General features: G+C 51.0%; 1 protein-coding gene and 1 long non-coding RNA gene across 3 annotated transcripts; both read left to right on the top strand.

Moving 5' to 3' along the window:
• The first annotated feature begins 968 nt into the window (after positions 1–968).
• On the top strand, positions 969–5,223 carry LOC110343790. 2 transcript variants are annotated; one of them, XR_005876967.1, is made up of 2 exons: positions 969–1,076; positions 5,009–5,223. It is a non-coding gene; the product is annotated as an uncharacterized LOC110343790 (long non-coding RNA). The 2 variants fall into 2 exon arrangements; XR_002386120.2 differs by lacking the exon at positions 969–1,076 and adding an exon at positions 2,199–2,293.
• Positions 5,224–11,327: 6,104 nt separating this feature from the next.
• LOC101838013 (ficolin-2) lies at positions 11,328–19,799 on the top strand. The gene is made up of 9 exons (XM_005085439.4): positions 11,328–11,509; positions 13,242–13,355; positions 15,074–15,127; positions 15,390–15,425; positions 16,055–16,087; positions 16,240–16,367; positions 16,775–16,904; positions 17,723–17,857; positions 19,244–19,799. Exons 1-9 carry the CDS (start codon positions 11,428–11,430, stop codon positions 19,489–19,491), a joined length of 960 nt encoding a protein of 319 aa, XP_005085496.3. The 5' UTR covers positions 11,328–11,427; the 3' UTR covers positions 19,492–19,799.
• Positions 19,800–20,214: the final 415 nt, after the last annotated feature.

A 20,214-nucleotide genomic window follows, 5' to 3' on the forward strand; every position in this document is an offset into this window, starting at 1 on the left:
TCTTTCTAAACTACTTCCTGCTGTTAAGGGGCGCTGAAATACCATGGGGATCATGACAAAAAAAAAAAAAGAAACAGAAACCTGTTGAAGTTCTTGTTTTTGTGGTCTGTAAGGCTGCATCATCTCAGCTGTTTTAGATGTTGGATCACCTGGGTCACTGCTTTAGGTGGTCTTGCTTCATCAAACCATACTAGTCTGGAAGGAACCCACAGCTTTTTATGTTCTGTGGAAACAAAAGCAGAAATTATTTTCCTAAGTAACCTGTCCTTATATTTAAATTTAAAAGTCAAAGCATTTTCAAAATATGTAAGTTGGATTAATTTAGCAGCATTAATAATTAAATGTCTTTTAGCAGTTTTTGTTCCCTTTTTAGCAATTAAAAAATTTAAAGACAACACAACTGTACATAGTATCCAGACTCTTTGTGTATTTTTCATTCCATATACTTTTATCATTTCCTTTTCTTTTACTTAATACCAGCACCTCATTTATTAACTGTTACCAATTTTCAGTTTACCCACTTTTAATCCATCCTCCAACTGAGGGTGATTTCTCAGGTTCCCCTTTCTTTCCCAACCTTGGTATCAGGCAAAGGCCTGGAGATTTAATCCACCCCACCCTCCAACCTAGGGTGATCTCTCAGGTTCCCCTTTCTTTCCTGACCTTGGTGTCAGGCGAAGGCCTGGAGATTTAATCCAATCCACCCTCTAACCTAGGGTGATCTCTCAGGTTCCCCTTTCTTTCCTGACCTTGGTGTTGGGCGAAGGCCTGGAGATTTAATGCAATCCACCCTCCAACTGAGGGTGATTTCTCAGTTTCCCCTTACTTTCCCAAACTCAGTGGATCGGGTGAAGGCTGGAGATTAATTCAATACACCTTCTCCTTAGAAAAAGCCTGGAGATTTGTCCATTCAATTTTACTGTTAGAAGTTGAGGTACCTGCTTTTAAATCTTTTCTTTTTCAAGTCTCTCCTCTTCTGAGTCTTCTTTCTGGCCAATCTTTCCCAGTCTTTCCAAGTCTCTCTGAATCTCGGTGGGACCTCCAATTGCAGCGCCCGCACCACGAACAACTCCAAGGTATCGGGAAAGAGAGACCACACGTCCATTTGTTTGTACTAAGAGAATGCATGTGCTGCCTTTATTCCCAGGAGAATGTGTATGTGTGTGTGTGTGTGTGTGTGTGTGTGTGTGTGTGTGTGTCTTCATTACAAGTGCTAAGAGGTCTCTCTCTTGTAGGAGGGAGGAGCTTTATATACAGGTTTACAGCACAGTGGAAAAACCCCAGGTAGAAGAGAGCGTGTTTTCCTATTGCTGAATGTTGATGTCAGAGGATCAAGGCCAGGGCAGTAAGCCAGGACTAGAAAACAGGAAGCACCTGGAGTGGAAAACAAGATGCACTTGTAGGCTGACCAGCAACTCACAGCGACCCCGTGGGTGGGGCTGGGGCCCAACAGAGAGAAATCCAGGACAGGAATTCCAGGTAGAAACCTGGAGACAGGAATGGATGCAGAAACCATGGAGGAATGCTGCTTACTGACTTGCTCCTCAGGGCTCGCTCGGTCTACTTTCTTATACTACCCAGCATCACTAGCCCAGGAGTGGCACAGCCCACATCAAACATCAGTCAAGAAGAGTACCATAGCCTTGCCTAACGGTCAATGCACTAGAGGCATTATCTTAATTGGTACTTCCTTTTCCCAAAATGACTCTAACCTGTGTCAAGCTGACATTAAAAACTAGCCAGCACACTGTCCATCCACCTGCCCACCCATCTATCCATCCACTCATGTGATCGTCTATCTATCCCTTCATCTACCAGCTTACCACCCTCCCATCAACACAGCCACCCACCCTTCCACTTACCCGTCTGTCTTCCAGTCTACCCAGCCACCATTCCAACACCCACATATCCAGCCATCTATCCGCCCACATTTCTACTCACCTATCAGTCTGCCTATCCCAGGCATCCGCTTAATCCCTGGCGGCCATGACCCCCAACCCTGCGCTCAAGCTGCAGGTTTGCTAATCAGGGATATAGGATCATGGGAGATCCCAGATGGTGGCAAGCAGGAGACTAACAAAGTCATCTCAGAGGCTTGTGCGGGATTCAGAGGGCCGGGTCCATCATGCCCTCCCTCAAGAACGATGGCAGGAGAGGCGTGACTCTGGGAGTGGAGAAGACAGAGGGTCATGTAGCAGTTAACAGATGATGACAGAAGCTCATAAGACAGCCCATGGAGGTCTGCAGGAGACAGCTGAGCTTGCAGGAGGCAGGTACTTGTGATGGGAGTGAGGTAAGACGCCAGGATAGGCTGGAGAAACACGATCTGCAGACCTGGAGGCTGGGGCCGTGGGGAAGGTCTGAGTCTGCTGAGCAGGGGTGTGTAAGAGACCCAACATCGCACTTTCCTCTCTGGGCCTGGTTCTGTGTAGGGCCTGGGGCCATACAGGGACCTTCTGGGCTGCAGTCCCATGGTGTGGTGGAGCTCCAGCTCCAGCTGGGAGGCAGCCTGTGAAGGGAGGGTTGGAAGTGGGACCCTGAGGGCAGGGGAGGAAAAGTAAACATTTGCAGCTGAATAAGTGGACTCAGACTGGATGTGGGCTGAGGGGAGGGGCTGTGTGGGGTCTTTCTGTCCCTCATGGCCCGCCCGAGGCTGCTGAAGTTCAGGACAGGCAGGGGAGGCTCCACTGCCCAACCCATCACTGGCTCCAGGATGTTCTAGGTCTTGGGAACTTCTAGTAGCTGGGAATGTCAGCTTTCCAGGCCTGCAGCAAATGGTGCCCATAGACCCAGCAGCATCTCACCACTAAGACTGGGAATTGGAGGCCCAGAGGAGCAGGCTGGTACCCAAGGGCTCCTTGCATCAATTTTGGAGGTGACAGCCTTTGCTTTGATGCCCAGGAAAAAGAGTGACAGCTGGGTAACAATGCTGCCCCTAGGCCAGTATCCACAAGGCTAGCTTTAGGATTGCCCCCTTACTCCCTGCTTGAGGCAAAGTTGACCTCTGGCCCCAGGGAGCATGTGGTGTGGTGAGCACAGGATCCTTCCCTTGTTAAGAAGGATTGCCAGCAAGGGCTTGGCAGGAGCACACCGAGCTGCCCTGCCTGACTCCCCGTGGGGCCACGCCCATTGCTGTCATGTCCAGGTCAGAAACTCAGTGTTACCCTTGATCCCAGGACAGCAGTCTGACCTCAAGAAAGTCAGGAAAGGAATCTCAGAGGGAGGGTGGGGTGATTTCTACCACTGGTCCAGATTTTGGGACACTCCTTTTGCTGGAACTGGACTTGACCCCTGCTTTAGGAACAAGTCATTCCACATTGGAAGATGAGCTTAGAGGTCTTCCAGAATCCCCAGAGCACCCAAGAGAAGGGTCTCCTCCATCTTTTAGTGTTTGGGTGCAGGAGAAAGGGGAGAGGTACTTGATAGAGAGCCAGGGACAGTGATACGCTCTGGTTTAAGAGGCCATCTCCTTAGTTTGGCTTTCCAGTTGGACTTGTGTTCAAAGAAAGGCTGAGGTACCAGTCCCTATATGAGCTCTGACAGAGGCTAATTTGAGAGGTGAGCCTTATACAGGGGGTCTTACCTGGGGATAGAGGGCTGGACTAGACTACATGACCTCTTTGGGTAGCCTCTCCATCCTTGAAACAGAAGAGTGATGGACACTCTTCCCTGTGGGTTAAAGAAGGAGATTTGGTTATGGGTACCACCCTGATCCCTCACTGGACACCACACACTCTTAGGTCACTAAGGATATTCTTTAAGTCAAAGATGGTTAACGAGTGTATACAGATGGTCCCTGCTAGGGGTCACTGCTCTGCAGCAACTAACCATTTTGACTTTCCCTGTCCCTACGCAAGTTCAGGAGCAGAGTCTTAGTTAGGGTTACTATTGCTGTGATAAAGCACCACGACTAAAAGCATCTTGGGGAGGAAAGGGTTTGTTTCACTCACAATTCCTTGTAACAGTTGATCATCAGAAGCAGTGAGGGCAGAAACCCGGAGGCCGGAGCTGATGCAGAGGCCGTGACTTGCTCAGCCTGCTTCCTTAGAGGCCCAGGACTGCTAGGCTAGGGGTAGCACCTCCCACAATGCACTGCACCCTCACACACCAATCACTAATTATGAAAATGCCTCATAGGCCTGCCTATAACCCGATCTTGTGGAGTAATTTTCTTAATTGAGGTTCCCTCCTCTCCAATGACTTTAGCTTGTGTCAAGATGATATAAAACTAACCAATACAAGCAGAGAGCCATCCCCAGGCTCTCCACCATGCCGCTCAGGAGTTATGGGGCACTCCTCCTCATTCATTACTGCAAGGTACTGGGGTGACTCCGGAGCTGTTGAGGCCCCAGGCCCCCTCCTCAGTGGGGAAAGGGACACAAGCTCTCCAGATGTCAACTGTTGGTGCACAAGGGTTACACAACCTCCCTGGATTTTCTTAGGATTTTGTATAGAGAGATGGTTACAATGACATCACAGTGTGTAGCTCCCCACTAGTCACAGGGCATGCCCTCAGTCCAGTGCTTGGAAAGAGGAACCTGTCACCAGTTTTCACGTGACTGTCATACACCAGCAATTTCCCAAGGGCATTTCAGCTAAGCCACCAGTTGGAGCAGAGATCTGGGTTCTGCTGAGGAAACCACAGGGCGGACCATGGCACGGTTTCAGTTCTCCTTTGCTGGTCCTTTTGAAATGTTTGTTATTGAAAGATTTTGTGGAGAAATTGCAAAAATAAAGTGCTTGAGAAAGAAGCAGTAATTTGCTTGTTCAACTCACTAATCAAGCTTGGAAATTCCTAGATGGACTCTTGAGTACAGAGAGATCAATCATGGTTTGCGTGGCACTGAGGGAGTTCCTAGATTAAGGAGCTCACAACAAGTGGTTCAATCTTATTTAGTGTAAGCATTGCCTTCCCCACAAAGCTCCAATAGGCATGCTGACCAGCCAATCAGAGCCTTCTCTGTCTTTGTTTGTTTGTTTGTAACCCTACCTGTGTTCCGCTCCACAGGTCAGAGAGCCAGCACCTCAAAGATGACTATGGGGAGGAAGAAGTCTGAGGAGAAGGCATTTACATACCATAAATGTTTAATTTCACCAGCGTTTCTCCCATGCCGTGCATACTGGGATGAGCTTTATACATTCTTCCCATGTCTCAGTACCCTTCAGCAAGGTTAATCCTGTCCTAATGCAAGTTTAAAAATTAAATCCACTTCAGTGAACAAATGTCCTGCGCAGCCTCATCCCATTCTTTTACCCAGAGTAAACACATTTGTGCTGTGACTCCAAACACCGAGCTCCAGGGTGGATGGCACACACGGTCCTCAGAGTTGCAAGCTCTGGTCCCTGCATCCACTGTGCTTGGCTCATGCATTATATATGAAAGCCCCGTTCCACGCCTGCCACGGTGCAGGCGTGCGGGCAGAGACCTGTCAGCGTGTTTAAACCAAGAGCAAGGTGGCTTGTGTTCTGGGCCCCGGGAACAAAAGGCTGGAGATGGATTTGGAGTTTTAAAGAATGTCTAGGTTAACTCAGGTGGGGTCATACTCTTGGATTTTTCTAGTTTGTTCACAAGCTTTAAAAACACAGGGAACTACGCAAGAACAATCGCAGAGACAGAACGAAACCCCAGGACCGCGGCAGCCTTGCCTGTCTGATTTACCTCGCCTGTGCTTTAGGAGGTGAACGTGACCTTCATCCCAGGCAGAGCTGGAAGAGGATATCAGGAGATCTGTTTGCTCTATACTGTCCTAGGGCTTGTAGACTCAATTAAGATATTAAAAACAGGACTCGGGGAGCAGAGTTCCTCCACGGTGCTCTGTCTTTGTGTCTCCAGCAGGCAGTCCAGGGCAGACTCCCTGTGTCTTGGGGATGCAGGAATGGTGTGAAGAGACCCTCTGCCTCAGGAGATATAAATTCCAATTTTCTGTGACACAGACTATTATGCTGCAAGCACTGGTCATCTGTCTTCGAAGGCCTGGCAGGTGCTTTGTGCCCTGTTATTATCTCTGGGAAATTAAAACAGGCTGTGCGTGAGGAATGCTTCCTGTGGAGCCCCAGGTGACTCTGTCTCAAGCCCGGGCTGACCTCAGCAACTACCTCTGGGAGTTTTTTTCTGGGAGGCTGGCACTGCTGGATACCCTCCCTCATATCCTCTGTGTGTTCCTGTCCCCAGGGCTGCTGAGCACTTCCCAATACTACATAGCTGGAAAGTGACTTTCTAAAGACAGGGTCACAACAGCCTGACCTGACAGAGGAAGGGAGGGAGGGGAAGGAGGGAAACAAGAGGGAGGAAGGGGGAAGAGAGAGAAGGGAGAGGGATGAGAAGAGAAAGAAGGCAGAAGGAAAGGAATCCTTCCACCCTGTAACCATGGACAAAAGTTGACATTCCCTTCAAGTCTTCAGTGTTGGAATTGTGAAGATGGCTTAGTCAGTAAAGGGCTTGCTTGCAAGTATGAGGACCTGAGTTTAATCCCCAGAATACACATAAACCACACACACACACACACACACACACACACACCATTAAAGTAAAACAAGCAAACAGAGGCTGGACATTGTGTGATTGTCTTTAGTCCCAGCAATGAGGATGCAGAGACAGGTAGATCTCTGAGTTTGAGGTCTGCCCATTCTACAAATCAAGCTCCAGGATGGCCAGAGCACATAGCGAGTCAGACCCTTTCTCAAAACAAACAAAAACCAAACCAAACAAACAAGAAACAAAACCCAAGGTAGCTGTGAATGAGGAATGACAGCTAGACTTGACCTCCAGCCTCTACATGCCTGCGAATACTTGTGCACGCATACCTGGACATACATGAACACACACACACACACACACACACACACACACACACACACACACACACACCCCTGTAGTGTTTAAGGACCCCTGGCTTTTGTTCCTGGGCCCGAGGGAGGCCTTTTTATCTGCTTTCTTCCCAGCCCCTTTATCCTTTGACAGCTTTATTAAGAGACTCCACATACCATGGAAATCACCCGTTTGAAGTGCTCAGTTCAGTGGGCTTGTAGTTTCTAGCGTCAAGTGTCATCAGCACATTCTATAATTCTACAGTAACTTAGAAAATGTTCGTCACCTGAAAGGCAGCCCCAGCCCCATTGTCCTGTCTTCCTCTCTCCTTCCCCAGGCTCTGACAACCACTGTGTACCCTCTCTGTGAGCCTGCCAGGTCTGGGGAAACATGAAGGGATTCATACGGTGTGGTTTGGCTCCCTCATTCTGGAAGCTCGTCCACAGTGTGGTACAGAATTTCACTCCTCGGTGTAGCCGATGGCATCCTAATGGGGTGGCTTGTGTTCTGTTCGCTCACCAGCTGAGGGACACGTGCCAACTTCCACGTGTGGGCCCTCGTGGTCCTGCAGCTGTGAAAGGACAAACGTACAGACCTGCGCATCCCGACTGCTTTCAAGACTTCACCTGGGAGCCAAAGTTCTGGGGCGTGTGACAACTCTGAGTGTTTCCCACAACCGCTGCTTGCCATGCGCCTACTTCCTGGACTTCTAACTGTTGCGTTTGTGTGCAGAGGCAAGGAGGAGGGGGTGGGGTGTGGAGCACTCAGGGATCCCTAGGACTCCACCGGGAGGAACCTCAGTGGCGTGGGGACAGCCAGGCTTGAGGACCTCTGAGATGAAGGACCCTCAGCCAGGGGCAATGGAACAGAAAGATCCCACGATTTTTAATGGTGTATCCTCAGAGCTAGGTCCCAGCAGACAGGAGAGGGAAGGAAGAATGGGGAAGTTGGCTACTGGAGAACCCAGGGGTGGAGGAGGGTCAACAATGCACAGGCAGGAAGGGTGGAGTGAGTGACCTCAGGCTGGGGAGAAGGCCCCCATAGGCACAGACACACTTGGAATGGTTCAAGATACCTGACTTCTTTTCCTCCCAAATGGGAATTGTCCCAGTCGGGGTGCCGAGAGGACCTTCAGTCCCCTTTCTTGAGCTCTGAATCTGGCAGATTTCCTCTGTGCCCCAGAAGGGTTGAAGACAGATGTCCTCACAGAGGACACAGCTGTCCCAGAAGGGCAGAGATGGAGCAATGCAGCGGTCCCTTGCACAGCCTTCATGAGAATGTGTATTCCCAGTAGAGGGACAGGGCAAGTCCAGGTACAATGGATAAGAGGGCCAATCATGGTGAAGTGGCCAGCTGGCTGCCTCAGTTGTGATCCTGGGAGGGACCGCTGACTGGGTCACCTCCCTTAGAACCTGCAGAGCTCTCCCAGCCCTGTCACCTAAGGGCCCTTCCCTCCTGTCTTCTTAGTCCACAGCTCACTGAATGAGGAACCACTAATTGCATCTTTCAAGGCTTTTGTCCCATCAGCAAGGGGGTCGGTAGCCCGTGCTACATGGACATGGTCCCTATAGAAGGAACACACTTTCTGTCCAGGGTCCCTCTCTTCTGGCTTCAACACCAGTACTGGGGGCCAGAGTGGGTGTTAGCGCTTGGTTGGTCTCCTAGAAGTGAGGGCACAGAGAAGGTCTCTGGGCCCTCTACATGCCGGGCTTCCTGCCAGGAGGCAATAAAGGCTCACCTTGACACCTGTCTTCAGTCGTCCTTGCTCTGACCTTCCTTTAGTGAACCAAAACATCCACTCACCAAAGCCCATGAAACTTAACATAGCCCTGCCCAGCTTCCCAGGGCTCCAGGTCCTCTGGGAGGCAGGAGTCTTGCTTTGTTCTCTACTTCACCACTAACCACACTCCAATCCCACTGCTCAGGGGATAAATGTTCTTTCTGCGTGTGTGTGTGTGTGTGTGTGTGTGTGTGTGTGTGTGTGTGTGAGAGAGAGAGAGAGAGAGAGAGAGAGAGAGAGAGTGTGTGTGTGTGTAGTGTCCGTACATGTTTACATGTGCTTATGTGTGTACATGTTACATGTGTATAGAATTCCTCCTCAATGGCTCTCCACATTACTTTCTGAGAGAGGGTTACAGATGCACTCACCAAACCTGGCCTTTATGTGAATGCTGAGGATCTGAAATCAGCTCCTCACACTTGCACAGCAGCCTGTGCCGGGCATTCTTTCAATACCAGTTTAGAGCTTGGTAGTTTGTGAGCTTCAGCAAGCATCTGCAGAAGCTGTGATGGCTTTGTCACTGCTATACAGGCTTCCTGCAGGGTAGTGGCCATTCTGCAGCAGGTGGACCTTTTGTCCTAGGGTGTCCTAGCATTCTTCCTGCTGAGCTCAAGTGAGCTACCCGTGGCTGGATGCTGAGTTCCCTGGGCACAGGGAATTGTGTGCATGATGCCATGAGGCTTTCGGACGTGTTTATACCACGTGCACTCTCCGTAATAATGGGTGAGGGTTCCCACTTCTCAGAGTATTCTCACCAAAACCCTGTATAGTTTGCTTCTTTGAGAAAATTTTCATCCTAGATTGAACGGATGGTGATGTTTCGGTGATCACCAGAGAAGTGCTTTGCTGTTTCTATTGGAATGAAGTATTCATGCTTATAAGCATCTCTTGGGGTCACCGTTATCTTTTCCAGAGGAGGGTGGCTCCCAGGAAACCCTCTTACAACAATGCAAGCCATCTGCCATGCGTGCATTGACGTGTCTCAAGCTTGTCTCCCCCACACCTTGCTGTATTTTGAAAAACAAATGCTGTTCACAATGGTTCACACCAGTTTTTAAACTTTCTTTTTGTGCCTGGCAGTTTTCTATCCCATATAAGGCATTAATGGGCTATTTGATAACTTACAATATGATCTAAGGTTGCTAGGCTTTACCATTCGTGTTGGGATTTACAGTTCTCCCAACATTGATTTTATTTGTACAATTGAAGTCAGCACTCACTTTTTGTTTTTCCATACACATAGTTGGTTGTTTGTCAAAGTTTTCACCCCCTGTTTCTCTATAGAGCCACCGCTGGCACAGATCAAAGGGCAGGATATACCCTGCTTGCTTCTGGACCATTGCTGGCCCTACTCTCTGACTGTGTAGCCCTGAGCCAGCAGCACGATGTCTGAGTAGCTTTGGGGGCATGCTTTGGTGCCTAGCAGAGCAGATCAATGTCTCTTGGTTTTGCTCAAGAGTATCATGGTTTTTCTGTACATTTAAAAAGCATCTGTGTCATACACTGGTGGGGGTGGTAACCATGGCTCACTCAGGGGACAAGTGGCATGGGCACCCTGATCCATGAATACAGAACAGACTTCCATGAACACAGACCTCCAAGGTCCTGGTCTTGTGTGCAGACTCTGGATTCCTATTTCAGAGGATGCTCTCAGGCACCCACTGTCAGGGTGTAGCTTTGACACCTGTGACCTCTGTGTTCCGTGTGCTGGGTTCTCATTACTGGCTGAGCTTCTGGTCAGTTCTCCTGTCTCTACCTCCCATCTTTCCAAAGAAGTGCTGAGATCTGGTGTGCAGGCCACTCACTGCACCCAGTGCCTCATGGAGGTCAAATTCACAAGCCTGGAGGTCAGGCTTGTGCAGCAAGTACTTTTGTCTGTTGAGTCATCTGCCCAGCCCTCTACAAAAGGTGTGTGTGTGTGTGTGTGTGTGTGTGTGTGTGTGTGTGTGTGTGTGTGTGTTGGGGGTGACAACTTTCAGGAGTTGGCTCCCTCTTCCCACCTGGTTTCTGAGGCAGGCCCTTTCTTGACATCCATGAACAGTGTACTTCAAGTGAACTTGGCTGTCCCTTGAAACCCCATCCTGCCACCTTCTGATGACATCAGATGTCCACACCATTCAGCTGAAGAGCTACTGTCAGCTTAGACCGAGCATGCAAGGTTTGGACCTCAAACGATAGAATTTAACCTGCAGGCAAGGAGATAGGCATGAAGGGGCAAGAGGTATCTTCACCGCTGGTGTGATGAGCAGCCCCTGGCCCGCTGGATCTCCCACAGAATAGAGTCCAGCGTCTGATCCTTGCAGGCTGTGGGATTCACCTGTAGTTCTCTACATGTAAATGCCAGGCGAGTTCCTCTACCTTGGTGGCTGGTGATGACAAGGTACAAGCAGTGTTCTGGGTGTCACAGGTGCTCAGGACTTCTTTTCCCTTCCCCCATCAAATCCCTAGTGACCAGCTTACTCCTGACTGCCCTGGGGACTGGCCTCCAGAATCCTACCTAACCACAAGAGATGACTTAGAGCCTGATGGGAAATGAGAAGGGCGTGTGGGGCTGTGCTTGACTTAAGACAACAGGGCAGGTCCTTTGCAGATAGAGGTGATCCTGGACTGGGTTCAGATGCCTCCGCAGGGGGAAGTGAGCCTTGGGAGGCCTCACTGGAAGAACAGACACATGGTTGGGACAATTTCAGGCCTCTTGTGTAACCATGGGCCTCCAGGAAGTGATTGTCTCCTGGGGATTGGGACATTGGAGCTCAAGGTGGGGAGCCGGGGTTCTTGCCTTATAAGAGCAGGGCGTCTCTGCAAAGCGATAGAGAAGGCTGGGAGCTGAGCAGTTACCATGGGACCGGGACCTGCTGCCCTATTCATCTTCATGCTGCTCATCAGAGGCCTGATCACTCAAGCTGCTGACTCCTGCCCAGGTAAGACGGACTCTAAGTCCCTGGAAGCAGGTAACCACCCACCATTGCCCACTTAGTGTCCCCGCACACACCTCTTCTGATAAGCTCCTGCCAGCTCAGTGTCACCCTCTGAAGGTAGACTCTAAGTGAGCAGCACCAGGTCGGGTGGAGATTTCATGGGCCCGTGACTGCTGACCCTGAGGCCTGGAGTCTGACCTTGGGAGATTCACAGATGACACCGTGTTTCCCACCTTCTTGGGGAGTTCAGAGGGAAATGCAAGGAGCCTCTAATCTGGTGGCTGGCACTCCCCCTTGGTAACCTTGGTAAAAATGTACCCCATAGTCCTATATGGGCAAGGATTTGGGGTTGGGAATATCCCTGATTGGCTCTGTGCACCTGGGGGTATTGCTCCTAAGCACAGGACAGCTGTCCTAGGTGGTAACATGATTAGAGAAGGGACTCAGACAGAAAGGCACAGCTCACCCCAGGGAAAAGAGCCAGCAGGAAACTGGATGCAAAAAGCCTACGAGGCTTCAACCCTACACACAGAGCTACAGGCAACTGAGGGAAGATGGGAGAGGTGGTCCTCCCCACTGAGGAGCACCAACTAGTTGTCCAGTACCAAATAGTCAGCCATGTAAACATACACACAAGCAGCATTATATGGACTCAAGTAGTTATGTTCAGGAATATATATATATGTATATAAGTATACATATATGCATACAATAACAATTAGCGACCAAAGAGACCATGAATTTGAAGGAGAGCAGGGAGGGGAGAGGTATGTAGGAGGCTTTGCAGGGAGGAAAGGGAAGGGAGAATTGTAATTATACTCTCAAAATGAAAAAAGTTTGGCAAGAAACATGGTAAAGATAGTCCTCTGGTCACCCAGACGGAACCCACCTTACTATGATACCTCAAGAATCCTGCAAGGGTGTGTGATTTGCAAGCCCACAATTTAACAATAACTTCAAAAACTGTAGCAACTTCTGTTGGGTCTCAGCTGTGCTGTGAGGCATGCACATCCGCTCCCCAGAAGACCTCTTCTAGTCCAGTCATTCCGTGGCCAATCTTACCTTCAAGACCGAGAGAAAATGTCACATTGACGGAATTTCTTAGCGAGGTTGATTATTGTTTTTCAGAAACAGCAGCCATTCACAAAGCTCTTTCTAAATGCCAGAACCACAGCAAGACTTTAGTTTTCTAAATTCATTCTCAAACTGAGTCCCAGCCACACCTCTATTCCTTAAGACACCATGCTTTTAACTGTGTATGGGTGTTTTGCCTGTATGTATGTATGTCTGTGTGCCAATTTCACGCCTGGCGTCTGCAGAGGACAGAAGATCCCCTGGAACTGGGCTTATGGACAGTTGTGAGGTGCCACGTGGGTGTTGGGAATCAAACCTGGGTCCTCTGCAAGAGCAGTGCTCTTAACCACTGAGCCATCTCTCCAGGTCCTGCAACCACTTGGGGCTGAGGGGACAAAGACACGGGGACATTAGGTGATCTGCCAAAGGACTGCCACATTGGTAACTGGAGGGTTCATTCCCCACCCACCAGTTAGGGCTCCATCGTGATTCCCCCCTCACCTGCCCAGCTTCCTAGGGCAAGGACAGACCTATTCTGTCTAATCCCTCTGGAGGAGACTGGTGATTCTGGCTGCAGCCATTCCTGACATGGCTGAGTTGGCAATTGCCCTCAGGGCAGGTGACCAAGATGGTAATGCTACTTGATGCTTGTGTTCTGTAGAAATGAAAGTCCTGGATCTGGAGGGCTCCAACAAGCTCACCGTCCTTCAAGGCTGCCCTGGGCTGCCTGGAGCCCTGGGGCCCAAGGGAGAAGCAGGTGCCAAAGGAGATAGAGGTGTGTTCTGGGGAAGGGGGGATGTGCGGGAGGTACAGCAATGAGGGCCCTGAGTCTGGTCTTCTGAACTTGGATGACCACCTCAGGCCCTCCCTTACTTGAGGTCTTGCACTGGATACCTTGGCACAATGGCCAGTGACAGAAGCTAGGTCCAAGCAGTCTGAAAAGATCCAGGAGGGCTTCTCTGGACCATCTTAGATGCTCTGGGCATGCTCTGAAGCCCTGCTTCCTGGTCCCCTACCAATGATTGCTCCACCTGGCCACTAGAAGACATCTAGGCAATAGACAGCATCACCCGAAAGTTGGGCTGTCACTTTCTTCTCCACCTGCCCCAGGTCACAGAACAAAGGCTCAAAAGGACCGGCTTCCTCCCTGAGCGGGCTCTCCCGAGAGAGTGAGACAGCCTCCATCTGGGATCTGCTTCAGAACCCCGAACCACAACCTTAGCCCTTGTGGGGACCTCATGAACACTTATTCTTCCCAATGGAGAAATAGAGGTGGTGTCTGTGTCTCCTGAGTTAGACTTGGATGTGCACTGAGGTTCAGCAGCAAAGCTGCCTGGGTGAGCCCCATGTCTGAAGGTACCCCAGGAAGAGTCTGGTGATGATCTGTTGGGGACAGAACAAACCTGGACACCTCTATGACACCACTAGAAGATGCCAGGCTTAAAGCTAATATGGGTGGCCCCCAGCACAGCACTGCTGGTGTCTGAAGCAGCTTGAGGCTTCCATTGTCAGGTGTGCCCAAGGACAGAGTGGACTTGTCCATTCTCTACAACTGGGCATCAAGGGGCGTGAGAAGCAACTTCACTGCAGGGACTCTGACCCTACAGAGCATCTTTGGTTCCTGTGATTAGAATCTTCAAGGAGGACCTTATGACGTCCTCACAGCCTCCACTGAGCCAGGGAGCACCTTCGTTGGGTTTCTATTGCTCTACTAGAACACCACGACTAAGAGCAACTTGGGAAGGAAAGGGTTTGTTTCATCTCATAGCTTGGAGTCTGTCCTCCAGGGAAGTGGAGGCAGGGACTTAAGACAGGAACCTGGAGGCAGCCGGTGAAGCAGGGACCATGAGGAAATGCTGCTTACTAGCTTGCTCCTCAAAGCTTTCTTAGCCTATCTTCTTGGCTCCTGGGGCCACCAACCCAGGCGCGGCACCACCCACAGTGACCTGGGCCCACCACATCAATTGCTAATCAAGAAAATGCCACATAGGCTTGTCTGCAGGCCAAACTGTAGGGGCATTTTCTCAGTGGATTCTCACAGGATTCTAGCCTGTGTCAAAGCGGCATAAGAACTAGACAGCACAGGGTCTTTGGGCATGACGAAACAGCAGCTTTCTACATGGACCCTCTGTGAGAGAGGCCTGCCATCTCCTTGTGGAAACCTATAACAGCATCACTGAAGACATGTTCCTTTTCTCTGCCTCCCCTGTGAAGTTGCTGTGGTCCAGAGGTCTTGTTCACTCAGGTTGAATAAAGGAGCAAATGACAGCTTACTGAGAGCCCACCCAAGGCCCCAGTACCCAGCCCGCCCCTGTGTCCTCCCCAGCTTGGGGTAGGCTATACCAATCTCGGTGTCCCCCACAGTGAGCCTGGCTATGGTTCCAAAGGTCACTAAGGCCAACATGACAGGGTCAGGAGTTTGATGCCTGGGCAAAGACTGTTCAAGGGGATGATGGTGGATGCTTTGCTCAGAAAGTGTATTTGGATTTGCAGGAGAGAACGGCCTCCCTGGACACCCTGGGAAGGCAGGACCAATGGGCCCCAAAGGTAACAACCCAGCAGACAGCCAAGGGGTGCTAAATAGGCCGCTCAATCTGCCCATGAAGATATGGGGAAGGACTCTGCCCTACCCCAGGCCTCAGTGTCCCTTCTCTGCCAGCAGCAGGGGCTGCCTGCCCCCACTCCTACTGGCTTCCAGCTCCCCAGCTGACCCCAAGCAGAGGCTGCCCTGGGTGACTAGCCCCATTTGGTGGGCCTCCCGATTGATCGTATGCTCTGGGCACCAGCATCTTGTTCTCTGCTTCCCCAGGAGACCGAGGAGAAAAGGGAGTACGTGGAGAGAAAGGTGAGCCCATGTGTTGTGTCTTGGGGGTGTCCACAGCTCTGTGTAGAGGGAGGTCTGCCGTGCCCAGTCATACTTAGGGAGAGGGGCCTCAGCCTCAAGTCCCATTGTCAGTGGGTAGAGTAGGTGGCAGGGACCAGGATATTTAAATCCTGAGGGCTCACATCCTAGTACCTACTTGTAGTCTAGCTGGGCGATTAGCAAAACTGATTTGAATTCTTTTCTAATTGATGTTTATTTAATTTTTCAAAAATTATTAACCTCTAAGACACAATCTCATGTTTTCTTTACAATTGAGGGGGACATAACTGAGTTCTGAATGCCATGGACACCCCTCACCCACAAGGCCTCCTGGGTAGGCACTCTGGCAGAGCGTAGTCCAAGCATGCTGGGTGTACAGAGGGGGTTATCCGCACTCATTGGTGCACAAGGCCTCAGCAAGAGTGCTGTCCCTGACAGCAGTCACCACAGCTGTGGAGGAAAAGCCAGGCAGCTGAACCATATACCCCAAGAGGAGGGCCTAGGCAAGAGCTGAAATTACCCAGTTCATGTATTTGTGGGATTATAGGAGTCAATGGGGATGAAGCTGATGACCACATACTCAGGACCCGGTCTCTTCTCTCCCCCTACAGGAGACACCGGGGCCTTTCCATCGTGTGCTACAGGTGACCACATCACTTACCCTGTCCCCATGCAGATATTCTCTGTCCCTGACTCCCCTTCTGGGCCCCTGATGTGTGACTTTGGGCTTGTTGCCTCCCTTCTCTGAGCGTACCTGGGTTCCAGCTCCACCTTCATCCCCTGCTTCCATCCCCAGGACCTCGGGCCTGCAAGGAATTGCTCACCCGGGGCCACTTCCTTACTGGCTGGTATACCATCTACCTGCCAGATTGCAGGCCCCTGACTGTGCTATGTGACATGGATACCGATGGTGGAGGCTGGACCGTGAGTATTGGGCTAACCCTCTGACAGAACTGTCAGAACCCAAGCTCCATGGCCAACAGAAAATGAGACATGTGGGATTTTCTGTCCCTTTGTACCTCGGAGGGAGCCCTTCCTTCTCTGAGGACAGAGAACAGAAATGCTGGCAGGTGATCTGTGTAGGAGAGCCTGAAGGGGAGGACCAGATGCAGCCAGCACACTCCAGTTCCTGCTGTGTGGCTTGGGACACGTTGCCTTCTCTCTTAGACACCACTTACTTCATTGTATGGGGTCTGCAATGGCATGCTCGTGGCACCAGGTCCCCAGTGTTATGGAAATCATGGATTTGTGCTCTGGTTTGAGGCTTGGTCCCTCATGCTATAGGAAGCTTGCCTGCCATCTTGACTTCTGTGTATACCTCACTGTCCCAGGTCTTCCAGAGGAGGCTCGACGGCTCCGTGAACTTCTTTCGGGACTGGGCCTCCTACAAGCAGGGCTTTGGCAGTCAGCTGGGGGAGTTCTGGCTGGGGAATGACAACATCCACGCCCTGACCACCATGGGTAGGCAATGTCGTCCAGATGGAGTAACCTTGGGACCCCGAGTCTTGGACCATGGAGCAGAATATTCCCAGGTGGTCAGAGTATGCACAGGGCATAGCAATGGCACCCCATGGCATGAGATCCCTGATGTGACCTTCCAGAGGGTAGGGGTCGGGATAAGCGATCCCTCTAGCAGTGACATCTCAGAACCCAATGGAAAAGGTGTGCAGGTAGTCTTAGGACATCCTTTCTCTTCTCTGGCTGTTAATTCACCCTGAACACTTGCCCTTGGGTCCTACAGAAGTCCCCCTTTCCTCTGTTAGCCATAGAGAGCAGGTTCCCCAAAGCCCTTCTCACTTAACTGTGGTCCAGAGCACAACTCATGGTCTGTCCTGTGATCCAGTGAAAACCATACAGCCTTTGTCTCTTACTTGCTACCAGGACACCTTATTGTGTGTGCTCATGGGCATCCAATTTTTGGGAGAGAGAGAGAGAGAGAGAGAGAGAGAGAGAGAGAGAGAGAGAGAGAGAGAGAGAGAGAGAGAGAGAGAGAGAGAGAGAGCCTGCACATTCAGATTCAGGCTGCTGCATTTGAGGGCACAGCCCTCTGGGAGAACTCACAGAATAAAGCATGCCAAGGAAACGCTGCTAGTGGGTTTTCAGGTACTGCCTCTAGAACAGATAGGAGGGTACCTAGAAATAGAGACCACGCCCTGTGGCCAAAAGATGTTGGTACCTGCCCAGGTGAATTCTCCAGGGCTGCCTAGTGTTAAGGCTCAAAAGCTGAGATCTAACACCCACGCCTCCATCCCACACTCCTCAAACCCCACTCCCTGCAGGAACCAGTGAGTTGAGAGTGGATCTTGTGGACTTTGAAGGCAAGCATGAGTTTGCCAAGTACAGCTCCTTCCAGATCCAGGGAGAGGCTGAGAAATACAAGCTCGTCCTGGGAAACTTTGTTGAAGGTGGTGCTGGTAAGCGGTGTGGGGAGGGGTTGTGAGGTGGGGGCTTGTGAACCAGGCTGGGAGTAAAGGGGCCTGCTTTTGTCTCCCCCTGGTGGCCCTGAGCTGGGTCTATGCCTCTGAGCCTAGGGTTACTTACCATCAGCAAAAGGCTAAGGCCTGCATCTTTATGCCAGGTGAGGAGCACAATGCAGTCTGTTAGCACTCCCAAGACTGCCCAATAGCCCAGAACTAAGGGCCCACATCCAGCTCCACTGCACAGTGAGTGGGGACCACCGGGTAGAGTCAGAAGGAGATGATCATCTCTCCCTGGGCGCTAAAGCTGTTTCCCCACAGAAAGAGCACCCTTGGGATGCTCAGTTAGCCAGACCCTTTACAGTGAACCAAAGGTGAGGTGGGACACCGTGGTGGAAGTTTGTGACAGAAGGAAGCCTCTCATTTTAGGAACAACAGGAAGCAAAGAAAGAGACCGATAGGGAACACCCCTCAAAGGCATGTCTCTAGTGACACACTCCCTCTCACCAGGCCCTGCCTTCTCAGTGTCACTACCTCCCTACGGTCTACTAAGAATCTATCAGGGACTAACCCACTGATGGTATCTCAGCTCTCTTAATCCGATCACCTGAACCCGCAAACACCGCTTGCACTGGGGTTGGAGCGTTCAACACTCGAAGCTTTTAGAAGGAGGACAGCTCATCTCTAAACCACAGCAGCCATCTTTTCAGGACTCTGGCCCTGTGGCTAAGGATGGGCATCCTACAGAGCATGTTCCCCCGGTACAGTGGCGTGGGGAGATTCCCAGTGTGCCTCAGGGAGCCTCGGGGCATGGCCACCCTTAAACTGCTGAGCCCACAGCTAAGTGGGGAAGGCCACTCCCTCAGGAGCTTTGAAGGTGACAGCTCTGAAACGTGTGCACCCACTTTGCACCACCTGGCCTGGGACTTTTAGGAAGGAAAACAGGCAGGGAGCACTAGTGCCGTCCTGCAGGTGGAGAAGCTGAGGGCATCGGAAGTTCCCTGAGAGCAGCAAGCCCAGCGTGGAGGTGGAACAGGGTGAACCCTGGAGGCCATTTGGTGCCTGCTGAGAGACAGGCAGTGCAAGAGGGAAGTTAAGAGAAGTCCTAGAGAGAGATGTAGGCTGCAGTGGTCCCAGAGGTGCTGATCAGAGGATCCCTGAGGGAACAGGTGGCCTGGCTGGGGAGAGATGACAATGGCCACAGGGACTTGCTGGATCAGGAGGATGGGGTCATATCTGGCATTATACTCTTTCCCAAGGCTTGCTCAGATGGAATCCCTCACCTGAGGAATTCTCCATCTGAGGATAGGCAAGTCACAGGCAGGAGATGGGGCTGCCTAGTGGGCATCTAGCATCTACATGACGTATGCTCTTTCTGGACAGGTGATTCCCTGACTTCCCAAAACAACCAGTTCTTCTCTACCAAAGACCAAGACAATGACCAGAGTTCTTCCAACTGTGCAATGAACTACCATGGAGCCTGGTGGTACTCCGATTGTCATAGTTCCAACCTGAATGGCCTCTACCTCGGGGGCCCCCATAAGAGCTATGCCGATGGTGTCAATTGGAAGGCATGGAGAGGGTACAACTACAGCTACAAGGTTTCTGAGATGAAGGTTCGCCTCACCTAGCTCCTCACACAGGAAGGACCTCCCGTTGTCGTTGCCAACTAAGACAGGAGTGTGCCCACCTGCCCTGCTCTGTCTTTACACGGCTGTCCGCACAGCCATGGCCTCCAGGACAGCTTTCTTCACAAGCCTACATTTTTAGAGGAAAAATGCATTTCCAAAAGCTGCCTTTTCTCTGACAAACATGTGTCTGTGGGCTTTCTGGGTTACTTTTGAGTATTTTGTCAAATCGGTATCATCCGGAAGAGCTGTCTATTACCTTGACAGTCAGGAAGGGTTGGAAAACCCATTTATAAAAGCGGAGAAAATGACCAATGCCTGCTTCTCTAGAGCCATCTGCCTCTGACCCCCCCCCCAGCTCTGCCACCACCACAAGTGGCCTGTCCCCATCCCAGGCCCATGTTCCCTTGTAACTCACTCACAGCAATTTACATGGCCATCAAGAGGTCACCTGGGGGCTAGGAAATGTTCCGTATGAGGTTGGGGGCATGCAGGACCACTTATGCTTGCTATGTAAATGTTTCTGTGAGCCAGCAGCTTCCCATGGATAACAGATGTGGGGAGCACTGACTACAGGGCCAGCAGTAGCTAAGGGGAAGGTGAAGAGGACCGCTCCCTCACCCAGAGCACATCTCATCCCCAGAACCTCAATTCTAACTGACAGAAGTGAGTTGGGGTTCCTGGGGGCAAGGAGAAATACTTCTCACAGACTAGGACTAGTTTTTC

Source organism: Mesocricetus auratus, unplaced genomic scaffold (assembly GCF_017639785.1).
Source record: "Mesocricetus auratus isolate SY011 unplaced genomic scaffold, BCM_Maur_2.0 Super-Scaffold_100004, whole genome shotgun sequence".
NCBI classification, from domain to species: Eukaryota; Metazoa; Chordata; class Mammalia; order Rodentia; family Cricetidae; genus Mesocricetus; species Mesocricetus auratus.

Bases quoted from the DNA above. Each gene is read 5' to 3' on its own strand.
- LOC101838013 (XM_005085439.4), top strand. From the start codon at position 11,428: ATGGGACCGGGACCTGCTGCCCTATTCATCTTCATGCTGCTCATCAGA. The intron at 11,510-13,241 runs GTAAGACGGACT...TGTGTTCTGTAG, and splicing joins AGCTGCTGACTCCTGCCCAG to AAATGAAAGTCCTGGATCTG. The intron at 13,356-15,073 runs GTGTGTTCTGGG...TTGGATTTGCAG, and splicing joins AGGTGCCAAAGGAGATAGAG to GAGAGAACGGCCTCCCTGGA.